Genomic DNA, 26,945 nt, shown 5'->3' with positions numbered 1-26,945 from the left:
TTGTGTGTCATCCTGATTTTGGCTGCCAAGAAAAACACATGAGGAGACGCAGATGACGATGGCTCCAATGCTATGCACACATCATGTTGCAGATCAAGCTTAACCAACAAAGCTTTGTAGCAGATCCATCCTCTTGTTTTCATGCAGATATGGCCCAGCTAAGAGAATGTTGATTGCAATTTGTTCTAGTTTTTCCATGTGATTGAAATTACATCTGAAATTGCAGGGTCGTGGTGATTTCAAATGGCCAACCACCAGAAGTATTGACAAAGATGAATTCAGTTATCCGACGGATTGATCTAATCTGCAAGCTATTTGCTCCTGTTGTCACTGGCTTCATTATCAGCTTTATATCACTGCAAGCATCAGCGGTGACTTTAGCACTCTGGAATATTGTATCTGTTTCACTGCAATATTGGCTTCTGATGTCTGTATACAATGGGATTCCAGCTCTAAGCGAAAGCAGCCGAAAGAAAACTATGAATGTCGGAGTGACTGATCCATTAGGAAGTTCATCTGATTTGATGGAAACCGAGAGCTTTCTTTCGGAAGAAGGAATTTCTGAAGTAGGAGGGAATGATCAGAATCGGAAAATAAGGGCAAGGATTTTAAAGCTTCCGTGCATCGATGCATGGCTTGTCTATTTAAAGCAAGAAGTAGTGCTTCCCGGAGTGGCTTTATCTTTGCTTTATTTCACTGTCCTCAGGTGATTATCTGCATTAACCAAAAAAAAAAAGAACTGGTTGAAGTGCTCGAGGCCTTTTTGGACACTGCAAATTTGCAAATTGCATGATTTGTTCATTGTTTCATTTGCGAATTGGGGTGATAGGTGTGTTTGTCTGAGCATGGAAACATGAGTCTAATGTTATTGCTATGGGATGATTTGTTTTCGTCTCATACATGCATTGAGCAGCTCTGAGTTGGGCTTTTCTGACTGAGTTGAAGTGCAAACATAACCCTTTTTAATATGACATTTTGATTTCATGTTTGATGAATATATCTAGCACGCTTGTGTTTTGACCATCCACACGCAAGCACATGTGCCAATATGAAACGCGTGTGCTAGATATGAGCTTTCAATCTTATATCTTCTGCATAAAAAATCAGGCTGTTTTACTCTTCTGGTGGGCCCATCATGTACAAAGCAAACTGATGGTTAAATCGTGTGTGTGTGTGTGTGTGTGTGTGTGTGTGTGTGTATAGTTTCCATCTGTGCATTTGTCTTGCATGCAGCATGCTGTGACCCACCCGAGGTGTGAACTGGCCTGAGTCTTAGGCCAGAAGACCTAAACAGCATAGCCCACCTGATGGAAAAATCAGATGTCGCACATGTTCCATACTGGCACATGTATCTGCATGCGGATTAGCAAACCTTTGTGGTCCTCGTGACCTTTGATAATCCACTTTTCGAACTTTTTTAATCAATCAGTACTACAAAAGTTTGACATTATTCCAACAGGGGAAAAAAAAAAAAAGTGCTAATAAGAAAAACTGAGAAATAGCTATAGAAAATTATTGTAATCACATAAGTTAGTATTTGGATGTACCACCATATTGTCATTGGCAGGACTACGAATCCCAAAACGTGGCTGAACAACATGTAATTCCAGCAGTTGTAATGTTTCTAATTTCACTGATTTCATTGGCGTTTGGGTGCTCAGATTAAATTGGATTGCATAATTCTATTCAATAAAGCGGAAAAGGCCAAATCCAGGCGTAGCCCCAGTCGTTCATAATGACTAGCCCCCAAATTGAAATTAAGACTAGCCCTTCACTTTAGTCCTTCTACAGTGAATTGGATTATTGCAATTCGGCTCAATTGAGCATCCAAACACACCCAATAAGCAAATAGGAAATCTTTAGAACATTTAGCATGGTTTTAAATGCCAGTTCAGAGTACCACTTATGAGCGACTCTTGTCTATTCCGCTTTGGTTACTCATTTTGTTGCCCACCAAAACCAAGATGACTCAGCTTCGGATGAAATTTAGAACCATGCTTTGTAGGAAAATGCATGATATAGTATGAGTCCTGTGAATAAATGTGTGATGTCTTTGTACAGCTTTGGGACGTTGATGACCGCGGCTTTGGAATGGAAAGGTATACCTGCCTATGTTATAGGCATTGCGCGTGGGGTGAGTGCTATTGTAGGAATAGCTGCAACACTCGTGTACCCTATTGTGCATTCGCGTATTTCGACTCTGAGGACTGGACTCTGGTCTATTTGGACTCAGGTATCATTTCTTTTCTTTTTATTTATTTATTTATTTGTTTTTTACAATTCATTCTTGAAATTTTTTTGTGGGAGAAAAGATTGAATGCACACAGTGTGCACTGAGAATTTATTTCCCTGCATCCCGTAACAGTGGGTGAGAATCTCCATATGCATTTCAAAATGGAGTTTTGAAAAATGTGAATTTGTAGAATTCACTATCTTTGTGGGGGTATATGTGGGTGCACCGATTCTCAGTGCTTTGCATGCTCAGTGAAGTTGTGCCCTTTCTTGGAATTATTACGATGGATGTGTTAAACAACGCTCAGGAGTAATGTTTGTACACTAGCATTTGGGCTTTCAATTTTGTACACCCGATCTTTAGTTATCAGAGTAAGTGATTGATCCAGCCCATAGTACCCATGCACCAAAAATCCCCTGAATTGGAAGATCCTAGCCATAGATTATTTGGCTTCGTTTGCTTCAATGTGCATGGTTGCAATATTTTTTCTTAAAAATACATTTGTTGGAGAACCAAGGGCCATCTGGGAGATTTTTGGTATGCGTGGGCTATCTACAATGGGTCCCATGATACCAACAGTTTGGATCACTGTATCATGGGCCCCACTTATACAAACATAAAGACAATATGGTATGCAAATTTTAAGCAGTGTATAATACCTCATTACAATATCGTCAAGACATGAATTATATATACTAATCCAGAAAATTGTATACTTCCAACTACAACAAGTCATTCAGTATTTTGAGATGAATATATTGATTGTATCATGGTTCTAAATATTTTCTGAAACTGAGTCAATTCAGTTTCGGCAAGTCATGTTCTGAAGCCAGACTGAGTCGGAATGAGTCTGGAGTTTTGTATTAGTTCAGTCTCTAGGTGAGCCACACTCCAGAAACACTATTGGAAACCGCTCCCGGAGTTCCTCTTTTCTTATACATTCTGTTTTAAAAGGTTTCTTTGTTTAAGGAATCATATATCCCATTATCCAGCAATTTAAAAATAAGTACAAGCAATTATAGTATTCTCGGGTTTTCACTTTGTACAAAGCGGGACCATGGTTCAGTGATCAACATCATTGCTCTGCCACAGCCTGCCTTTTGATGGTCCATGCCAGGAAAATATCCTGGTTTGGTGGCTTGTATCTTCCAGTTTGGGAGATTTTTGGGATGTGATCTATATGGCAGGTCACAGCAAACAAGTGGTCTGGATCTCTAGAACTCACTTGTACACTGAAAGCTAGTGTACACATATCATGAGGTTGAGCAACTTATAATTCCTCATTTCTTATTAATAAATTCAAATAACATGAGTGTGGCGCATTTTATTCAGGGGTACACTAGTGGTACCAGTGCCACCGTAGCTTAAGGTGGTATTGGGAAAATGTGGACCCAGATGGTACATGTGTAAATCCAACCCATCCATCATATGAATAAGTGCATGTTACCTCGAGGTACATAAAATCAGGCGGATCTGTGAATCAGGTGGGCCATACTACAGAGAACACACTGGGGGGAACTTCCACCATTGATTTGTGTGGAGGGTCCACTGTGTTGTATATATGAAATCCAGTTCATTCTGACCCTTCATCTGATCTGGATGAAGGGTCAGGCAAACAAATAAGGCAGTTTTGATATTAAGGTGGGCCTCTGTTTAAATCAAGGGTGGGTGTCCCCTCTCACATTCTTCCGTGTCTTAGCCCATTTGAGTGTTGGAGCAGGATGACTTTTGAAACCTGTGGGTACTATGAGGTGAATCATCTTATGGACAGGGTTGGATGGCCTCCAGACATCTTTTGGGCACCACATCTGCCCAGTACCACTCGAGCACGCCCCTTTTATTCGTAGGCATCATACGATTCTCGACCCCAGGCTTTGCATGTTATACTTGACACACCATGGATGGACTGTCTGAAAAATACTAGATTGGAAGATCAGATCCTAGCCACTAAATTTTCAAGCCTTTATCCAGTTTAATGTGGACATTGCTGCATCTCTCTTCTAAACTGTCCACCTCTAGCCCACACATTGAAAGGTGAGGATTTTCCTATCGAGCAGATAATCGGACCATAGACCCACCTGAAAATCCTCGAAATTAAGCTTCACATCGCTTTCATAGTCATAAAGTTCAGGTTGCATTTGGATGTAAAAATGAACTGAATTGTCAGCATTCCAATCAACCAAAAGAAGATTACACATAAAACAATGTTTGTTGGTATCATTGTTTTAAATAGCTTACGCTATGTAGCTTACCATAGCCTTAATGCTACATAGCTCATGAAAATAGCTTAAGTTGCATGTAGCCTACGCTGCATGATAATTTGCATATGCCACTCCCTACATAGACTACACTACACGCTATGTAGCTTACATTACAAGCTATTTTTCATTAAAATCAACTAATGTTTTCAATAATTTGTTACATATTTCTATTTTCAATAATAAAAAAGTATTTAAGCTTTTTAATGTTTTAGTAAAATAATATAATTAACAGTATTATATTAATTTTGATTCTCTTTCTCTACCTTTATACTTGATCATTACCTTTTCCTATTACTTAAGATTGCCTTTGGTTGCACCCAATATTGTGAAATTTTGTTAGCTTTCATTATCAATTGGTCTAATTTGGTGCAAAATCATGAAATTGGTGCAACTAAGAGCAACCTTTATTAAAAATCTGAAAGTAGCTCGTAGTTTACACTACACGCTATGTAGCTTATGCCTCACGCTTCAGAAGGGGTTTACGCTGCACTATTCACTATTTAAAGCACTGGTTGGTATACGTAATGAGGAAGTGGCCCTCAGATTGCAGTTGTGTTATTTTGAGTCCAACTAGAAAGAAATGCAACCATGGTTAAAAGACTCACTGACTCAGATCGACTCGCTCGATCCTGAGTCAAGTTGGGACTTGCCTGTGTCGGGGCTGAATCGGTCTGCCTCGCCCAGTCTGGGGTGATGGTACTGAACCAGATTGGGTCCCACCGAATCTGAGTTGACTTGGACGGGTCACATCAGACTTGGTCTTAAAACCATGAATTCAACTACAAGGAAACTACAATTTGGTTATTTGCACTTAAATCAGACTAGCAAATGTGATTTGCTTCAATGGTGCAGCCAAATGCACCCTTGTGTCATGACATCTATTTGCTCTTGTGCAGTGGTGCTTTCTACTAGTATGCGTAGCTTCTATTTGGGTCCAGAATGGCTTTATCTCCGCATGGATGCTGATGGGTGGAGTAGCAACGTCACGTCTTGGGTTGTGGATGTTCGATTTAGCAGTTATTCAACAAATGCAGGTAAAGGTTATCTTAAGATTGGGGCTGTCCATCACAGGGCCCCACTGAGGAAATCAAAATTCCAAGTAGCCCTGCCCTGACCAGTTTGAAATATGGTCAGAGATCAAACTAGGCCCGACAAGTTGACAGTCCCAAGGTTTCCAATAAATGGTAAGGGTGTGTTTGGTTGCACTAAATATCATGAAATTTCATTATCAAGCAGTCTAATTTGGTGCAAAATTCATGATATTTCATGAAATTTGGTGCAGCCAAACACACCCTAAGCTAACTCCATTGTTTTGCTAAGCTGACTCCAAAGAAATTACGATGTATGGATCTATTAGAGAATTTCTTTTTGTGACTTAAGATTATGTCTAGAGGTGGGCCCATGTTTCAATGGTCTGGACCCAGGATGGTCCCACCATGGATAGGCCATGCTCCATCAGGTTGGAAGTTCCTAGCCATTCAAGTTTTGGCCTTTTTCTGTTGAATGTCAACAGTTCCTACTTTCTTTCTTATTGTTGATCTTCAGGCCCCTGTTTCCAAAATATTAGGAAATATTTAATTAAGGATAATCTCCTTCCATGTTTGCTCTAAGCAGAGACGAGATCTATCCGTGGAAAAGAGGCCACTGGATCAATGACCATTGAATGATCAAGAGCTCAGGCTCTGATACCATGAAAAAATAGTAGATGGGGGAATTTCCATATGTTTGTATTCAGTATATGTGTTGTGTAAATACAAAGGGAATGGCCCCAAAAAAGGAAAAAAAAAAATCGATCACAATGAGGAAAAATCAAATCTTAGCAAACATGGAAGGAGAGTATCCTTAATTAAATCTTTCCTAATAAAAAAGTATTGGTCCATCAGGGAGATTTTTGTGGTGTGGTCCATACAGGGTGGGACAGTTATATCAACTGCCTGTATCACCAGAAAATGGACCCTTTGTGTATGAACTCAGTGCCTAAGGATGCAAGGGTAAAACATTTAAAAGGAAAAGAACTGTTCATCGGTCAATCTCTAACATGGATAGGCCATACCTTGAAGATTTGCATGCCTTTCAAATGATTCTAGCTGCCGATTGGAGGGCTTTTGCCCCTTGAATATTGAATATTATCTGGACTCTTCTCTAACCATCAATTTTTAGCTCTTAGAAGTCCTCTAATTGGTTGCTAGGATCATTCGGCAAGTGTGACTTCTAGGTATGGCCCATGCATCGTAGGGCCCGAGAGATGAGCTGCCCAGATGCAATACATGTGTGCCATGTGGACTGATAAGTAACTTAAATGTGAGAGATGGCACCGGATTCTTTTATATTTATAATATTATCAAAATTAATATTGAAAAATAAAAATGGTAATAGATAAATCTAAGGAACTTGAAGAAGGCCTTGTAGTTGTTGGAAGCATATTCTAACCAAAGGTCTTGGTATCGATCCCTAGTGGCGGTGGCTAACGGTGAGGTGTGAACTGACAGTGGGTGTACTAACAAGCTAACAAAAAAAAAGGGAGCAAAAGTATATAACCAAGGTATTTAAAATCGGTTACGTAATGGTAACGGTCATAACCGTTACACGTTACAGGGCCGTAATGGCCGTTACAAAAAAAACAGGTCTTAATGGGCCCACAACAGACCATAACGGCCCCGTAACGGTCCTGTAACAGTTTTTTCAAAAAATAAAAAAGGGCTGCAATAGCTGATACGGGGGCCATAATGGCCGTTATGGCCCGTATTATAATGCTAACGGTGGTGGCCGTTACGGCCACCGTTACCGTTTTGGAACACCTTGTCTATAACTAACGCACCAAAGGCTGCACATTTGTTTATTTTAGCTATTTTATATGTTTTTCCTATAACCTATACATCACTATTTTAGTGATTTTTGTACACGATTTTTTAAATGGTTTCCAATGTCCGATTATGGGAGATTTTAGTCCATGAGCCATTGGTGGTATCAGTTCATTAGATGTTATACATAATTGCATTTTCTCATCTTACTTAAGCCAGTTCGTCTATGATAATTATATTCAAGGGTCATGATAAGTCAATATCACCAATGATTCGACTGGACCCTGACCCATTTTTTTGGCGGTTCGGCCTAACTTCCGATTTAACCAATCAGACCCACTCTGGACCATTCAGGCCAGAATGAATCAACTAGTAATCTTTGCAGCAGAATGGTTACAGACTGTTGTAGTTACTATTTTTTAACAAAACAGTTCCACTTATTGAGCTGGGTTTATAGTGAAAGTGGTTTATTTTGATCGAGGGTGTGTTTGGTTGCACCAAATTTCATGAAACTTCATGATTAATCAGTCTAATTTGGTGCAAAATATCATGAAGTTTCCCGATATTTGATGCAACCAAACACACACTTGACCATAACATGCAATTGAAATTTTGGAAGTAGTAATTTCATTTCGAACATTTGATTGCTTTGGGCAGGACCATGTTCCGGAATCAGATCGTTGTGTTGTGGGAGGAGTCCAAAGCTCGCTTCAATCCATGATGGATTTGATGACTTATATCATGGGAATTATCATTTCAAATCCAAAGGTGATTTATCTAAACAGATAATCGAGGAACTAACTGAATGGTTTATATCACATTGTGACTAGAATATATGCTTTCTCCACATGCACGCAGGCACGCAGCCTGTGATCATGCAAACTTATTCCACATTGGCACATGTGCCTGCTTGTGGCGTGCACACACAGTAATGCAGGGGCATTTTCACACTAGACTCGAGTGGGGTGACCTGCAGGATGCAAGGGTACACTCGGGGTGGGCAGCCTGTGTGAGGCGGAACCCATGTGATGTGGGGCTCACAGGGGGGTTCGGCCGAGGAGCTAACCCATTGGATGTGGGGCTTAGGCTATGAGATAAGGGGATTGATTTGTCACACTCTATTAGTTCGAGCTTTTAGATCAAGTGGTTAGTTGTCCTGAGGTCTTGTGTTCGAGACTCCTCACCGGGGGTGATTAATGCAGATGAATTTTTACACCGAGCTCGAGTGGGGTGGGATGTAGGGGCACACTCGGACGCACGTGTGGAATTAACAAACATCCTCTTATATGATTTTCTATTCTGATAAGTGTGACCCATAGTAGACAACATGGACTGTTCAATTTTTTTGCATGCTCCAAAATCAAAGCTGCAGATCTGGCCATCACATGTAGAAACCATAGACTCAACAATGAAAAAATGGAATGATGAAAGGACCATATACTGATTGATGTGCACACATCTGCCTGTACTATTTCAATTCTCAAAATATCAAATGGATGTATGCAAATCTATCAGTTTGGGTGCTGGTATCTATTCCCACTCTACAAATGTATACCTGCGAAACTCATCTCTCCTGTGTATAGGGGTGCTAATAGGTTGGGCCTAGCTTGACACCTAAGACCCGAGTCCCGAGTCTGGCACGGGCCTCTAGCACAAGAGGACCAAGCTTGAGCCCTAAATTTGGTCGGGACCCAAGTAAAAAATGGATAAAATCCCTATTTCCCGCTTGAATATTCCTAACCTATCCGTTGATCAAATGGGTCACACATGCACATTTAGAGGAATGAAACCAACTGTCTACTTTCAAGGTGGATAGATTATCTAACTGAGGATTGAAATGGCATATTTGTGGGATATAACACATTTACATATAAAGTTGGGTCAGACCAGGTGGGTCAAGGCTAAAATGACTTGAGCCCACACCTGACCTTTAAAATTATCAGACCATGCATACAAGACCCAAGCCCGGGCCCCAAGCTGGATTGGGCAGGCTACCCTGCCCATTGCAATCCTTACCTGTCTTCAGAAATGATGTATGAAAAAATTACTTTTCTTGCTGATTTTGTTTTCAGGAATTCGGAGCGCTGGTGATTTTGTCGTTTTTATCAGTAACAATAGCTGCAGTCCTCTATACTTTCCATATCTATCATGTTCGAAAGCACCTTTTCCACTTTGATAAGCTGTTTTTTAAGAACCGTTCGCTGATACAGCTGATACAGCAATTGTAGTGTGCCAAACGACGACGACAAGGTATTTTCATTTCTTAAATGATTCTCTTGAAAATGTGTTTTGTTGATTTTTCTTAGCATTGTTATTATATGAATTTGTTGATCCTTGTGTCTGCGGTTTGTTCAGGTGGGGCCCATGTTCTGTGATCCAGCCTGTTGATCGTGATGGCCCGGCAGCGTCTTTCTGATGGGACAATCCTAACCAACCAACTTGTCGCGTGTTAATTGACTTTCAAGAAAAAAAGGTGGCAATCGTCCGCGTTCAATGGAATTAAGGCTAGAAATTGAATGGCAAGAATCTTCCAACTAGGGAGATTTCACAGTCTATTCATGGTGGAGCCCATCAGATCAATGGTCTAGATCATGAAAAAGAGCGGTACTTGCATAATGCATCATAATTAAACTTTGATACATTGTCTAACAGTGAATGTGCTTGGCTTTGACATAGGGCGGTGAATGGCTCTCCTTTAGTTTAGTTCCATTGTAAGATAAATAATTCATGATTTTTGGATTTTTTAAACTCTTCCATGGCACTTCAAAAATCATGAAATGTTTTCCAATTCAACACAGGAGCCCGGTTCTGACGTGTTCAAGATCAGGATGCTCATCAGGCGGGCCCCACTTTGTATGTGTTGCAGATTGAAAATTGGTTGACTGCATATTCATCTGGCATCTGATCCTGTATGGCATCTACTAGAAAATAGAGGTTGATGTTTCCGATCCAGACCGTTCAGGTCGAACAGTTGGTGACCACTCAACCAATTTTCGTTAATTATTGAGTCGAGTCAGGTCGCCTGAACGGTCTGGATCGTCAAAAACAAACCCGAGAACTCGACTTGACTGCATATTCATCTGGTCATTTGATTCAAAGACTCGACCTGTCTCGACTCAATAATTAATAAATATAAATACTTGGTTCGATTCAAGAATTGAGAGTGGTGGGCCTGCTTGATATGTGTCTGACATCTAAACCATCCAATAGATGCACTCCACCAAAATTATCTGATCAGTAGAAAATTATGTCATAAAAATCCAATTTCAAGTGTGGCCCATTTGATGATTCAGATGGATAGATTTTTGGTTCATCATGATGGGTTGCAATTGTTGGATGGTGGAACCGCAACCAATGACTCAGCCCGAGTCGCTGCGAGCTGCGATGAGTTGACTCGACCTGTCTTCCCAAGTCAGGGCTGACTCACTCATCGCGGCTCCACGTTCATTCAGCAAGTGACTCAGCCCAAGTCTCTGCGAGCTGCATCGAGTTGACTCGATGTGTCTTCCCAAGTCAGGGCTGAGTTGGTGCTAGAACTGAGTCTTTTAAAGGCTTGGTTCGAAATCTAGCCAAACTGAGTTGACTCAGATGAGTTTCGATTTCAAAACTCGCTCACAAGCCCATTTATGTGTGACAGGTATTTCATCTAATCCATCAACATCAGCGCCCCACAGGATCGATATTCTGCCCTAAAAATCAGGCTGGTTCACTCATCAGGTGGGCCACAGTAGTTTAAACAGGCCCACAGCTTGGAAAAGCTTGGACAATTGATTTTTAGCCATCCATTTGTTCCAAAAACTATGACCCTCTTGATAAGCGGACTGATTTTTGCCTGTACAGGACAGGTTTTCTCCATTGTAGGGTCCACATGATGGACGGCTTGAATCTCAGGTTTGATTTGAAAAGGCAAGGAAATGTCATGTATATTATAGCCTTTAACTGTCCAATGAGTGTAGTAACCTTAATCGTCCATTTGATGGCAACCAATTGGGTGAATAGGATCATTTTTTGATGGATGCCCCATCCATCTTGGAGATCTCAGTTTTGACGGCATGGATAAACCAAGCATGTAAATTTGACGGTGTGGATCAATTATCATGGTGAAAAATATATGATTTACGAAAGAATAAAAACTAAAAGGTAGGGCAACTTTGTGCGTTTGCCACAAGTTTTACTAATGTGCCAACTTATTCACAATCCACATGGCATGCATTCAGTTCCATCCAGGCCATCCAAATTGCAGGCCCCACTATGTATGATCATAGATCAGAAATCAAATGATCTGATAATCCTAACTATACAATTAGTGACTGTAAAATAGGGAGCTGCAAAGAAGACTGATTGGAATTCAAGGAGGAAATTTTGGATGGTTAAGATTGATCTATCTGTGTGATTTTAGATCAATGTTCCATAAATCCCAAAATAGGAGTGACAATGGGTTGGGTTCATAAGGGCAGAGGTCTGTCTAAAGCCCATCCAACAAATTAAAATCTAGGCCCAAAACTCGCTCGGGTCCATGACAGGCCTACCAAACCAGCCCTAGCTCATCTCACAACGATTATGCATGTCCTGGATCTGGGCCCACCGAAGCTTGAAGGTGGCCAACCTCTTTTGTACAAGATCTGGGCTATTCATTAGTGCCCAATCATTCATGATATGCACCAGAACACCCTTAAAATCTTAAATGGGCAGGGCCAGATTGGGCTTGGACCATCCTGATGGACTTTTATGCACAGCCCAAACCTGGACTGATTAATAAATGGACTTAAAAGCTCAACTGGCCACCCAGCCTATTGATGGCCTTACAAACCAGTGGCAACAATAGGTCAGGCTAGGACTGTCAATGATATAGCTGTACGCAAACCGAGTTAGCTTAGTTAACTTGCTCAGCTCAACTTGGAAAAGCTTGATTCGACTCAGCTCGTAATTGGGTTTGATCTGAGTAGGGCTAATTTTTTTAGTTCAAAAAATATTTGAGCCAAGTCCGAGCTAGACCGAGATCGACTTGGAACTTGACTTGGTTCGAATCAATTCGACTCGGATTGGAATCACTTAATATAAATATTTTGTAAATATTTATATGTAAATAAATTATATATTATAATATATTTTATACATTATATACATTAAACATTCTAAAATCTAAATTTGAACTCAACGGGTAAACTCGAACTCGAACTCGGCTCGAGCTAGCCCAAGCTGCTGACTTTGTCAAGCCGAGTTTGAGCTGGGGTAGTTTGCTGGCCGAGCCAAGCTGGGCCAAGCTTGACTCGGTTCAGCTCATGTACAGCTCAACCGAGGCTGACCCATCGAGCTTTTGGTACTGGCCCACGTCATTCTGGGTTCTGGGCTTGGGCATGTGTACAACAACACAGACCAGCCCAGCTCAGCCCATTAGATTTTGCAATTTTGTAATATAAACAATATACTAAAAATCCCCACCCATTTCCTTAAATAGTCCACGTTTTCTAACCTGAGCCCAACCCATTTAACTTTGCCCAAACCCAAAGCAGGTAGGTCCAGTAGACCCATGGGCCGATCCACGCCATCGCCACCACGGCCTCAAACCTGTGGATTTGGACCCTCTAGAGTATGCCACGTGGATGGAAATAAATGACCAAAATTTTAATTAATTGTGGGGGAGAGATTCCTTAATCTAATCCAAATGCACACACAAAAGAAAAGGGAGACTTGGGAATCAAGTAGGAGGGTTAGTAGCAGCTTAAACAGCAAGAAAAATAAAAGCCACCTTTCTATCCAAAAGCACTGCCAATCCACCGACATGCTACTGTTTATACTATATCTAGGAGAATGATTTTTATTTTTATTTCTTTTTCTTTGTCTTAATACAAAGCTGAAAAAAAAAAAAAAAAGGAGCATGTTGAGAAAAGTGGGAAAAGATTAATGGTGGAGATTCAACCACGACGTACCTACTTTTTACCTTAATAGTTAGTGGAGAAATTTCAAGGTGGTCGGCAGAACATACGGCTGATGTCGCATATGATTTCTAGATTGGGCCATCGACAGGTGGATCCCGGCATAAGCATGACATGGCAGGAAATTGGCTGTCCACTCGTGAAGTGGGCCATGCTTATTTGGGATGGATGGATAGAAAAGATGAGCAACATGGTCTATGTTGGATGTATGAGTGTGGCCCACCTGATTGAAAGTGTGGATCTTGCACGCGTGTGCCTGAGTGGCATGTGGAAATGTACAGCACCTTCAATGATGGGAAGCTTAGAAGTAGAGGTGGCAATTGATTGGCAGCCATTTGGGCCTTTTGGGTGGGCCAATAGGGATGCAGATTGCGTCCTACCCCCACCCTCTGTGGGGCCCACCGTGATGTAAGTGTTTCATCCACGCCGTTCATCGCTTTTATCGGATCATTTTAAGGTATGATCCAAAAAATGAGGTAGGGCCACAGATTCAATGGACCACACCAAAGGAAGCTGCAGTGATAATGACAACCACCGTTGAAACCTTTCTAAGGGCCACCGTGATGTTCTTTTACCATCCAACATATTTATAAGGTCATATAGACGTGGATGAAGTGAAAAAACAAATATCAGCTTGATCTGAAACTTCTCCAGCTCATAAGAAGTTTTTAATGGTGGACGTTCAATACTCTCTTTGTGGTCCACTTAAGCCCTGTAGCTGACTCATTTTTTGGCTCATGCCTTAAAATAATCTGAGAAAAACTATTAACGGCGTGGATAAAATAATTACATCACGGTGGGCCCCACAGATCACTGCCCGGACAGATTACCCCGTCCGGACGGGGGTAGGACGAAATCTGCGTCTGGCCAATAGAGAGGATCCTGTTTTAGAGTTGAGGTCGGGTCGGGTCTTAGAGCGCCCGTACTTGGGCTGATTGGTTTTCAGTCTTGTCTCGTCTGGTGTTAAAGGGTCTTGGTCTCACTTTGTTTTGGACTAGAATTCAGAGCTGATTGATCTGCTACCCGTTGGGTATTTGGACATTAGTTTTCATACAGATCCACCAAGTCAATGGATGGATTAGATCATTTACATGGTTGGGACCACTCAATGGATGGATTAGATCATTTACATGCATGGTTGGGACCACTCAATGGATGGATTAGATCATTTACATGCATGGGTGGGACCACTCAATGGATGAATTAGATCATGTTTGCGTGTCTTTCATCCTCACGTTCACGCAACCATAAGAAACTAACGTTTGTAATAAAGGAGAGTCCAATAAAAGTCTTGATTTTTGTAAGGGCGTGTTTGGTATATAGAATTACAACATATTAAATTGCATTGGTGGGATATCGATTCCATACGGCTAGCATTTGGAATCAATGAAAAGTGGATTTGACCTTTCAATCTCAACAGAAGATGCTACGTGATTTTTGGTAGATTTAGAAATCCAATATATTTGTGGGCCTCATGTTGGTGTATGTGTTTTATCTACACCATCCATTCAAATCCATCCTTTACTACAGGCGACAACATCATATGTGAAATCTAATCCCTTGATTACAATTCCAATGTCCACCAAACACTAATTTCACAAAATTCGGTGCTTTTTTTGAAAAGAAGAATTCAATCCCAAAGCGTGAGATTTGATGGTCAAAATAACATAGTATCTTTGGACAAGTATTGCAAGAATAATCATTATGCTAATACCATCTAATACGGCCTGTTATAGAGAAAAACGAACCGACCAATGAGAACAGGCCAGGTCGAAACCTTATACACTCAGTCGAGCCACGCGATAATAGAAACTCCAGGCCCGAACTCAACGTCCCACTAGCAAGAGGGATCGCAGATCTCAATGAAAGGAATCCAGATACTCGACTAAGGAGACAACTCAGCATGACCCAACTCGGCGTACCCCAGCTCGGCAGGCCCCAGGTTAGCACGTCCCGGGCCGGTACATTTCAAGTTGGCACAGACTGCCTCCTATCAAAATCCAACCTCCTTCACCCGGGATCTTATCTGAAGATCCAGGAAGCCTATTGCGATACGGATTCACTTGAGATCTCAGCCGAAAATCTAGAGCGATTACCACGGTTTCTAATAGGATTCTAATCCTACTACGGGATATCCTTCTAAATGAGGAAACTCCTCTTACGCCACCTTCCCTCCTAATCTATAAATAAAGACGCTTCTAATAGTGAAAGGTACGCACAATCTTTAGCCAAAAATCTCTTACTTGACCAGATTCAAATTCCTCAACCTGACTTTAGTATTGGAGGGTCTCCTGTCTTAGCCAAAGTCTACTTTGTCTTCTTCTTATACAGGCACACAAAGGTTCTGGAAAGGCTAAGCAATTTTTTGCATCAACACGGCTTAATCTTTCATTCCAAATAGGACCTGATGGAATTAAGGATCCATGTCTTTTAAAAAGAGTGACTATTATCCTCTCCATTCAAGTTCAAAATGTGTTAGGCTATCTATCAGGAAACACACTTAGGGAAGTATTTGGCAGAAAGTGAGGTAATTGCATTTGCAGCACAAAAAAACGACAGTCCAAGCATTACATCAAAAAGTTTGACCACTTAAAGGAATGTTGTGAATTATTAGATTAACATGACTAAACTTATATAGCTAATCCAACTTCTAATTTGTGGTTTTCTAATTAATATTATTGTGTATGCATGTATTCCATTATTCTTATTATGGAATAATGACTATTGATACAATTCCATAAAGGTTAACAGATCAACGTACGTGTTCCCCTTTGACATATGAACGGTACATAATTAAGCTTTCTTACAGATGGGTGGCCTAGCAAATCTCATACGATTGCTTGAATAATTAATATATGTAATATTACTAATAAAAAGCGAGCATCATTCCACTATTAGATTAATTAAGTATTACATATTTAATGAGGCTCAGTTTTCTCTTAGTTACGAATAAGAAATTTCTATGTTTGTCTATCTGGTGTGCATGGTTGATTTATTTAAGCCATTGATCTGATGACCATTGCCATGAATAAGCCAAGACCAAAAAAAAAAAAAAATCCCCTAAATTGGAAGATTTTAACTATCTTGAGAAACTGATGGTTCGGAGTAGATCTTTTACTGGCATCTCTGTGGGCCCCACATAACTTCCTGTGCCAGGACGCACTGGCAAAACGCGTCCACCTTTATACGTTGAATTACAGCCGTGTCCTATTTTCTCATTCCCCCAAAAAGGGCTTTAAAAAGATGCTTTAAATGACAGAAAAGAGCGCATGAGTTGCTTTTTTCTCCATTGAAATGGACAGTACATTGCCCTCCCAACCAAGTAAAGTATCTAACCTTAACTTATTTAAGGACCCCACCTCTCATTTCAACCCATTCTCTTCCCATTTCCAATCTATTTCCCAATTCCCTCTTCTCATCTACTCAATAATCTCAATGGCTGTAAGTACCCCTCTTCATCTTTGTTCATATTACCATTTGGGTTGTGTTTGGATGTACCACTTGTTGCAATATGAGGCAATTTTTTATTTTTTATTTATTTTAAATTAAAGAGGTCACATGACTCAGTGAGTTGGATCGACTCATACAGTCTTGAGTTGAATTGTGACTCAGCTGAGTCGCCGGTGACTTGACTTTAGTCAGGTGGAATGACCCCTATTTGGAGTCAGAGTCGAACCAGACCGTGTCCGACTGAGTCTGAGTCGACTCCAATGAGTCATTCTTACAAGTCTTAGAATATCATATTGCAATATTTAAACATTTGACAGAATTTAAATATTGTAATTTGCGCCAGAAGGGAAGATATTGTGACACTCCCTTTGTGTATGCTTAGATAATGGTGCACCCTTTGAATGTTTTGATATTTAGTGTGACACCCAAACAGGCCTTCATTTCTAACTTCATCTTTGTGCAAGCTACTACCACATGGGTTGTGTTTGGTATGCCACATATTGCAATATTTTATAAGAGTATAGTATCGTATTGCAATATGAGGCAATACTTTTCTAATAAGGAATATCATATTGCAGTATTTAAACTTGTGACTTAAATATTGCAATATATAGTGGTGTATCTTTTGTAAGTTTTGACATTTGCCATGAAATCCATACAGGCACCCATTTCCCATTTCATGATTTTCATCTTTCTGCATAGTATTACCATTTGGGTTGTGTTTGGATGTGCCACTTATTGCAATATGTGGCAACATTTTTGTAATAAAAAGGTTACATGACTCGGATTGACTTGTTTGATCCTGAGTTGAGTTGTGACTCAGCTGAGTCTCAGATTACTCAACTTTAGTCAGGTGGAATGACACCTATTTTCAATCCTGACTCACGGAGTCCAACCAGACCGGCCCAACTCAGTCCGAGTCGATTCTGATGAGTCACCCTTAGAAGTCGTAGAATGTCATACTGCATTATTTAAACATTTGATGGAATTTAAATATTGCAATGCATTGCCCCAGAAGGAAAGATGTTGTGACACTCCCTTTGTGTATGCTTAGATAATGGTGCACCCTTTGAATGTTTTAATATTTGGTGTGACACCCAAACAGACCTTCATTTCTCATTTCATCTTTGTGCAAGCTACTACCACATGGGTTATGTTTGGTATGCCACATATTGCAATATTTTATAAGAGTATAGTATCGTATTGCAATATGAGGCAATACTTTTCTAATAAGGAATATCATATTGCAATATCTAAACTTGTGACTTAAATATTGCAATACATAGTGGTGTATCTTTTGTAAGTTTTGATATTCACCATGAAATCCAAATGGGCCCCATTTCTCATTTCATGAATTTCGTCTGTGCATAGTATCACCATTTGGGTTGTGTTTGGATGTGCCACTTATTGCAATATTTTTTAATAGCATAATGTCTTATTGCAATAATTAAATTGTGCATACTACTACCATTTAAGTTGTGTTTGGATGTGCTAACTATTACAATATTTTGTAATAGTATAATGTCATGTTGCAATATTTAAACTTCTGAGCTACAATTCTGACAAATTTAATATTTGAATATTGTGGCGTTCACTTATTGTTTTCATATTTGACCGGACATCCAAACGGGGCCCCCAGTTTTATTTATTTATTTATTTATTTATTTTTATTTATAGCATTTTGCTGTTTTGTATTGGGATTGATTGATGATCTTTGCTTGTGAATCACAGGTGGTGGAATTGAAGGTGGGGATGCACTGTGACAGATGCATCAAAGCTATAAAAAAGGCTATCAAGAAGATTGAAGGTGAGGATTTCATTTTAAAATACATGGTGTCAGTCCCACACACCACCTCTATCCACATGTGCCAACCTGATATCTGAGCCATACATCAGGTCGAAAGCACCATTTGGATCATGTGGCCAAAAAAATTTAGGTAGATCAATTATCAGGTGGGCCACCGTGAACGAAAAAAAAAAAAGTCTAGAAAAAGAGAAAAGCTCCAGTACGATTGGAGCAATATAAGTTATGGTGCATCTAGTTGCATTTGTTCACTTGAACGATCCAATCAACCAATCTGAACCGTCCATTAAGTGTATAACACATCCCATGAACCATCATACAAAAAATTAATTCATAAGATGATCCAGTCAATCATAGATTGGGCCTTATTTTCTGTCGCCATCATTTTTCCAAGCCATGGACGGGATGGTTAGGATCGCCTAAAAAAATGATCCTTTAATAAGCAATCCATGAAGAGCCCTAACAAATAGATAGGGAAAATTGTTGATTAGATATATTTTTGTATAAATGAATTTTGACCATCCATGTCAAAGGCCTTGATCAAACGGTCAATGTTTGTCAGATTGGTGTGATGTTTGCATGGTACCTAATGAAATGTGTGTTGGACCTAATGACCAGTCTAGATCAGTGGATTGGATTGTCTAAGTGTCTGATAGAACTATAAGAGCACCGTAGCATTTCTCCTAGGAAAAAAAAAAAAGAAGCTTCCAACCTAATGGGTGGCCCACCTGATAGTTGACTGGTTTTCTTTCGGCTAAATGATTTTTAAGTGGGTCCCACCTGATATGCAGGTCTGATATAATAAAAAGATGCGAGGTTGGCACGTGTAGCAGCTTATATGGAGGTGCCATCTGTGTGGGGTCAGCATCCCTCGAATGGTTATGCTTTGACTGTTTAATACTTATTTTATAGTATAATGTGGTCCACACCATGTCAGTGCGACCCATCTGGGTCGGACGTGCATTGGGTACTACCCCGGATCGGACAGGGCCTCTGAGGGGCCACCCTAATGTATGGGTTAATCCACACCGTCCATCATTTTTCCACATAGATTTTAGGTGATGAAACCAAAAATGAGGGAGATCCAAGTCTCATGTGGACCACACAGTGAGGATTAAACACTTAACGTTGAAAACTTTTTCAAGGTCACAGAAGTCTTCGATCAAGATGATATTTGTGTTTTCGCTTCATCCAGGTCCATTTGATCTTATTAATAGGTTGGATGGAAATTACCCATCACGGTGGACCCTAAAAAGATTCAACGGTGGGTGTCATTATCACCTCTGCTTCCTATGGTGTAGTCCACTTGATACTTGGATCTGTTTCATTTTTGGATTTGTATTCTAAAATGACATGCTAAAATGGATGAACGGTGGGGATGAAACCTATACATCACGATGACACCTCGGCCCCTGTCCGTTCCTAGGGATTGTTGGACATATATTGTTTCTCCACTGAGTTTGTCCTTCTTTCATGATATTGATCGGACGTTCAGGATCATCCCATTGGTGTGATTTTTTCATTCAGTGGTATGAATGCATGGATGGCCCAAATCCACCACTAGTAGGCCCGAGCCCAGCCCAGCCCACATCTACACCAACCATTGGGTGTATGTGCTATATTGCCACCCAAAACCAAACGCCAGAAGTATATGCAACTCACCACTATCTAATTAGAACTAAACAAGTGATCATGAGTGTGGGGCCCACTTAGAAAATTGTGGGTCCTACAATGACCACCGTTCGATCACATCCAAGCAACCTTAAATAGCTTATACACTGGATTTTCTATGTATATTCTCTACACAGGACTGGTCATGTGTAACTTTTACTAGATTTTTACTAATTTGCGATTGCTTGCATTGCAGACATAGAAACCTACAAGCTAGACACAACTCTCAACAAGATTACTGTCACTGGAAATGTTACAGCTGAGGAAGTGTTTAGAGTCCTTCACAAGATTGGGAAGAATCCAAGCCAATGGAATGATGATTAATCAAGATTAGATGGGCTAAATCCTACCGTTGAAACGAAAAGAGAAGATATTTCTTCACAGATTTCCATCGCTGCCATGGAATTTCTGAATTTGATGGGACCATCCCGGTTGCGCGCGACTATCGGCATTCGATCTTGAAGGACACTATGTGGGAACTAAGTAATCAATGATCATGTATTTTTTCCTTTTACAATTTAGATCACGAAATGATGTGTTTTACGAACTTAAGTGATCAATAATCATGTTTTTTTTTTTTTTAATATTTTATTTTATATGTTCAAATCCTATTTGAATTTCTTTTTTTTTTTTTGGTGGGGGTGTGTTTGCAAATACCTAGGTCAATAATAGGATATTTGTAAATATCCACCAAAAAAAGTTAGTTTTGCAAATAACAACATTGCTAATATGTTATTTTTGTAGATAATTATATTTTCATAGATTTTGCTAACAACATTCAGGACCTGTTTGTTTTTCCAACTGCAACAAGAGCGGCGATGGGGAGGGTATAAAGATATGAGCTAAAATCTAAATCAAGTGTAGTTATGGTATATAGGATATTCTTAGTTGCAATAGTGGGTGGAAAATTGCGGGAGGTAAAAAAAAAAGTCTGAAGAAATGCGACATCCCGACCGTCGCCGGTTTGGAGATTGTAGAGATGATAAGCCTCCGACTAAAAGGATATCCAATGAAAACACAGTAGTGAGCCTGAGCATCAAGCTTGTGAGTGTGATGTATGTTATAAGCAAAGGATATATAAACATTCAAACACTCTTAGGCGTGTACAAGATGGTAATGACTTCATGCGGGAATTTGTCTGAGAGAACCAATGTAGGCAGCTAGTTAATTAAATATGCCGTTGTGAGAATGTTTTCTTCTAAAAATTGAATAAGAAAATTTGCTTGAAAGAGTAGAGAGCAAGATACTTTAAGTGCTAGTGCTAGTGCGTGCATTCAACTACCTCATTTTGTGGCAGTGTGGCGATGCTACTATATTAGTGGAGAATATCATTGTCACTCGAAAAATGTTGAACATCATGATAAAAGAATTCTAACCCACTATCAGAATAAATGCATTTAATGGAAATTTTAAATTGATTTTTAACAATGACAATGAAATATTTTAAGAGATTCTTAGTTTTATGTTTAATTTGCATAAGAAAGATCCAAGTAACACGTGAGAAGTCATCAACAAAGAGAAAAAAGCAATGAGTGCCACACAAAGATGAAGTTTTATAACCACCCTAAATATCAAAGTGAAAGAAGGTGATTTAAGTAGAGATAGAACTACATATAAAAAATAACAATAATAATAATAAATGGAAGATATATATGTGTGTGTGTGTGTGTGTGTGAAATGGTTCTATGTGGTTGACCACATGGTAACTTCCCATGAGGTTGAGCTGTGTGGGCCCTGCCGTGATGCGTGTTGAACATCAACACCGTGCATTTGATGGGTCCCCTTTAAATTATGGGATATCCAAAAATCAGCCGTATACAGAACTCAGGTGCACCATACAATCTAAATTCATGTGAAGACATGCCTAAAACATATAAAAGCACTTGGTGTGGCCAACCTAAAATTTGGATGTGTCTGAAACTTGGTTGACCCCTCATCCAAGTGGGACACACATAATGGACGGGCTGGATTTGTGAACCACACCTCGGTGGGCCCAAAAACTGATTTTTAATGTTTTAATGGGAGGGTAACCCCTCTCAACTTTTGTACGTAGTGTGGCCCACAAAAATCATCAATTGACTTGATTTTTAAGCCCGACACCCACCATGGAATGGTGCATCTGATTGATGGTGTTGATGCTCGACATGCATCATGGTGGGGCTCACACAACTCAACTGCATAAAACCATTTCCATATATATATAGTGCCGGTCTCCTAAGAACCGAACCACATGGAATTTATGTGCGAGCCTTCATGTATGCCATAGGATGAGGAGAGCGGCTGAAAAAAGACTCTCCTACATTCACACCGAGGGAAGTGGATTAGCTATTGCCAAGTTGAGTAGCGAGACTTAAGTGACGTCACCAAGTTTTGTAGGCCCACCTTGATGTATTTGTTGTATCCACACCGTTCATCCAATTTTAGAAATCATTTTAGAACATGAGAAAATGAATGAGCATATCGAAAGCTGGAGTGGACCCCACCAGAGAAAACAATAGGGGAGAGACCCACCGTTAAAACCTTCCTAAGGTCCACTCTGATGTTTATTTAAGATCTTACCTGTTCATAAGTTAACTTAGACATTAAAGAAGGGAAAACACTAATATCAGCTTGATCGAAAAACTTTTGTGGCCCTTAAAAGTTTTTAATGATGAGCGTCACTATCTCCACTGTTTTCTGTGGTGGGGTCCACTCAAGCTTTTGATCTGATTCATTCTTTGGCTCATGCCATAAAATGATATCTACAAATTGATGGACGGTGTGGATACAACACATACATCATAGTAAGGCCCACATAATTAGGTGACGTCACTTCAATAGCAAGTCTTCTCAACCAGTCAATTTTGGACGGGGATTGCGTCCTACCCCTGCCCAGATGGGCAGGGCTCTGCGAGGTGGACAGTAATGTTTACATGCCATACACAGCCCTGCGAGGTCAATAGTAATGTTTACATGACATCCGCACCGTTCATAACATCATTTCCACTGAGATAACTAAAAACAAAAATATTATCTTGATTCAAAACTTATGTGGCCCCATGAATATTTAAACCGTGGACATTCAATCCTCATGTTTTCAGTACACTTGAGTATTGGATCCAACTCATTTTTTACCCCATGTCTTATCATGATCTCAAAAAATGGATGAATGGGATGGATTTCTCAAAAACATCACGAAGCACCCCACCTACATTCTAGCATAGGAACTTGATGCGAAAGGCTTTGGCAGGAAATCGGGAAACGGATTGGTTGGTAACCGGCTAGCCAATGGCTAGTGGTCAATGCTCCTTGAGCCCTACCATGATATGTGTGTTTCATCCATTCAGTCCACCCATTCTTTTATATCATTTTATGGTATGAGCCTAAAAATGAGGTTGATCCAAATCTCGAGTGGACCGCAAAGTGTTGATTGAACGCCCACCATTAAAAACTTCTTGGGGCCACAAAAGTTTTGGATCAAGCTAATATATATTTTTTCACTTCTTCCAAATTTGTATGACCTAATCAATAGGTTAGATGTCAAATAACCATTACAGAGGCCTAGGAGGTTTTTAATGGTGGACTTGCAATCAAATTTCTTTTCCACGGTGTGGTCCACCTGAGATTTAGATCCACCTCATTTTTGGTATCAAGATATAAAATTATCTTTAAAAATGGATGGACGGTGTGGATAAAACTTATACATCATTTTGGGGTCAACATAGAACCGACCACTAGCCACCTGGCTAATGGCAACGTACTAGAAAAACCACGTCTAAAAGTCTGGATTGGAAGCGGATTGCGTGCTAAGTAACTCAGTACCCTAAGTGTACTAAGTAAAATTTGTGGGGCCCACCGTGATTTATTTATCTTATCCACTCCGTCCATCCATTTTATCATATAATTTTATTGCATCAGTTCAAAACTTAAGCCCATAAAAATCTTAAGTGGACCACATCATAGGAAACAATATGAATTGAACATCTACCATTGAAAAATTCTAGGAGGCCATAGAAGTTTTGGATCAAGTTGATATTTTAGTTTTCCCTTCATCCATGTATTTTTGATCTTATGAACGGGTTGAATGACAAATAAACATCAATGTGGGGCATAAGAAAATTTCAACGGTGGAAATCATTATTCCCACTGTTTCCTGTGGTATGGTCCACTTGAGCTTTGGATATGCTTCAATTTTGGGCTCAACCACTGTAATGATCTGGAAAAACGGATCGACGGTGTGGATAAACCAAATACATTCACTGTGGGCCCAATGATAAGAGTGTACTGAGTAACTCAATTAGCAATCCGATTTCGTTTGGATCGGACGTTGTACCACACACGAGTGGAAACAGATTGGCTACCCCCTGCCACTAGCCATGTGGGCCCCACTATGAAGTATGTCTTTTATCCATGCCCTTCATCCATTTTTAAAGATCATTTTAGAGCTTAATGCAAAAAATGATACGGATATAAATCTAAGGTGGACCACACCACAAGAAAACAATAGTGATTGGATATCCACCATTAAAATCCTACTAAAGCCCACTGTACTGTTTATTTAACATCCAATTTGTTGATTAGGTCATACAAACCTGGATGAAGGGAAAAAAATAAAGATCAACTTGATCCAAAACTTTTATGGCCCCCAAAAAGTTTATAATAGTCGACATTCAATCAACACTGTTTCAATCTCTCCTTATTGTTTTCTGTGGTGGGGTCCACTCCAGCTTTCGATATGCTCATTCTTTTTCTCATGTCCTAAAATGATCTCTAAAACTGGATGGACGGTGTGGATACAACAAATACATCAAGGTGGGCCCACAAAACTTGGTGACGTCACTTCAAGTCTTGCTACTCAACTTGGCAGTAGCTAATCCGCCTCCTTCGGCGTGAATGTAGAATGAATGTAGACTCTCTTTCTCAACGCGGTGGAATCCCCGCTGCTCTTCTCATCCTAAGGTGTACATGAAGGCTCGCACATAAATTCTGTGCGGTACAGTTTGTAGGAGACCGGCACTATATGTGTGTGTGTGTGTGTGTGTGTGTGTGTGTGTGTGTAATGGACAAACAATACATTGATTATCAAGTATAGAAATAAAGTTATGAGACTTAACTAATTGATGCAAGCGATTATTAGAAGGGTGGCCAAGACGGTAATCCACAGATTAACAGAAGAAGAGACTAAAGCAGCAAGAGATATTATTAACACCGTTTTCAAGAATATAAAGACTGCCATGAGCTCTACCCATCACTAATGGTTCGAATTGGTGAGTGGTCAAGATTCAACAGTTCAGATTGGTCAAGGTTCAACAAGTCCCATCACTAACCGTAAAATCTCATCTACAGCATTGTATGTGCTTACTATGCTCTAGGATGGCCTATATATTAGATGAGCAGCTGTCTTTAAAAATAGGCGGTGAACACAAATAGAGCCAATAACATGGTTTGTTAGCCCTACAAGCACCTTTAGACACCTTTAGACATGCAACTCTATAGGCAAACACAAGGCATATGTGTGTAACATAAGAGTAAAGCTTCATGTAGGGTTCACTTTGTACATGACCCATCCAAATTTTAGGCTAGCAAACCAAGTAGGACTGTCATGATAGGGGTCAAAATGGCCCATGCTAGGGGTGGGCTAGGGCTAGGTCCCACCCTACCCAAGCCCTGATCCTTAGTCCTAATCGAGTTGAAAATGTCCCAACACTAGCCTTGCTTTGATCCATGGTCCTAATTAAGATGAAAAGGTCCCAACACCATCCTTACAATATGGACCCCTTGGATAGTTGGATAGTTGCCGCATTATATAAATAGTTTTCATTATTGAAATATGACTTACATTCAATCAACATCATCAAACTACCCATATGTAATAAATGAGAGATGGCTTAAAAGTGTCTTTAAATCCTTCAATCTTTTTAGAATCATCATCCTTAAATAAGAGTGGCCCTTTTCATCATTGGCTAAACCTAGCCTAACCCTAATACTTGTCTTAGATTTCAAGTCTAGGTCTGGTCAGTGAGCTAAGTTTAAGGGCCCAAGCCCTACTCTTACATGCCCACAGGCTCACTACACATTGCGAATGCTGACCATGAGGAGCAAGTGTAAGTTGAATAAGGACCATCAGGTCTTTCTCCAAGAAGGATTAGGTTGGATCTCATTGCATGGCTCGGTGGTAGAGGCTCTGCATTTCAACACTGAAGTCTTGGGTTTAAGGGATGCAGATAGAGTATTGATGTTACCCATGATTAAACTCTCACCATTAAAAACTCCCTAGGGCCCATTGTAATGCTTATTTTCTATCAAACTTGTTGATTAGGTCACACAACTTGAATGAAGAGAAAAATTCAATTCAACTTGTTGATTAGGTCATAGACCTAAATGAAGAGAAAACACAAATATTAGCTTCATCCAAAAATTTTGTGGCCCACAAAGTTTTTAATGATGGACATTCAATTTCCATTGTTTCCTATGTGTGGTCCACATTAGATCTGGACTTGCCTCATTTTTGGTCTCATGCCCTAAAATGATTTGGAAAAAATGGATGGGCGGCATGGATAAAACACATATATTATGGTGGGGGCCACATAGCACTTTTTACAGTCCATAGGCAATCCGCATCCGGGTTAAAGTGTTTGTGTGGGGTGTGTGCATGGGTGGGTGTGTCTAAGAAAAAGAAAAGAAGTGGATTAGATGGTGTTGCCAATACCAACTCCAGTGGTGGTGTGTTGACATGTTGGGCATTGTGGGGCCAATGTGATGGATGTGTTTTATATCCACACCATTCATCCATTTTTCCTCAAGGTTCAA

At 40.0% G+C, this 26,945-nt stretch overlaps 2 protein-coding genes across 10 annotated transcripts in view; both read left to right on the top strand.

The window, feature by feature from the left end:
- Window positions 1–20,397, top strand: part of LOC131253477 (solute carrier family 40 member 1-like) — a 44,688-nt gene extending 24,291 nt beyond the window's left edge. For 6 of the 9 annotated variants that reach the window (XM_058254478.1, XM_058254481.1, XM_058254480.1 and 3 more), the window contains 6 exons: window positions 227–706; window positions 2,062–2,233; window positions 5,391–5,528; window positions 7,953–8,063; window positions 9,368–9,545; window positions 9,651–10,083. In XM_058254478.1, coding sequence (XP_058110461.1) covers window positions 227–706; window positions 2,062–2,233; window positions 5,391–5,528; window positions 7,953–8,063; window positions 9,368–9,523 — 1,057 coding nt within the window. In that variant the 3' untranslated portion in view covers window positions 9,524–9,545; window positions 9,651–10,083. Of the gene's footprint in view, window positions 1–226; window positions 707–2,061; window positions 2,234–5,390; window positions 5,529–7,952; window positions 8,064–9,367; window positions 9,546–9,650; window positions 10,084–10,932; window positions 11,230–18,412; window positions 18,489–20,352 lie in introns of those variants that run through there. The other 3 variants (XR_009175208.1, XR_009175209.1, XM_058254479.1) reach the window with 3 other exon arrangements.
- Window positions 16,536–20,732, top strand: LOC131253479 (copper transport protein CCH-like). Its single transcript, XM_058254485.1, has 3 exons — window positions 16,536–16,672; window positions 18,413–18,488; window positions 20,353–20,732. The coding sequence occupies exons 1-3, from the start codon at window positions 16,667–16,669 to the stop codon at window positions 20,478–20,480; spliced, it is 210 nt and encodes a 69-aa protein (XP_058110468.1). The 5' UTR covers window positions 16,536–16,666; the 3' UTR covers window positions 20,481–20,732.
- The last annotated feature ends 6,213 nt before the right edge of the window (window positions 20,733–26,945 follow it).

This window comes from Magnolia sinica, chromosome 8, assembly GCF_029962835.1.
Source record: "Magnolia sinica isolate HGM2019 chromosome 8, MsV1, whole genome shotgun sequence".
Taxonomy (NCBI): Eukaryota; Viridiplantae; Streptophyta; class Magnoliopsida; order Magnoliales; family Magnoliaceae; genus Magnolia; species Magnolia sinica.
This window is presented reverse-complemented; position numbering and strand designations above follow the sequence as displayed.

Excerpts from the sequence above, each read along its gene's own strand:
- LOC131253479 (XM_058254485.1), top strand. Across the intron at positions 18,489-20,352 it reads GGCTATCAAGAAGATTGAAG|ACATAGAAACCTACAAGCTA; the intron begins GTGAGGATTTCA and ends CTTGCATTGCAG.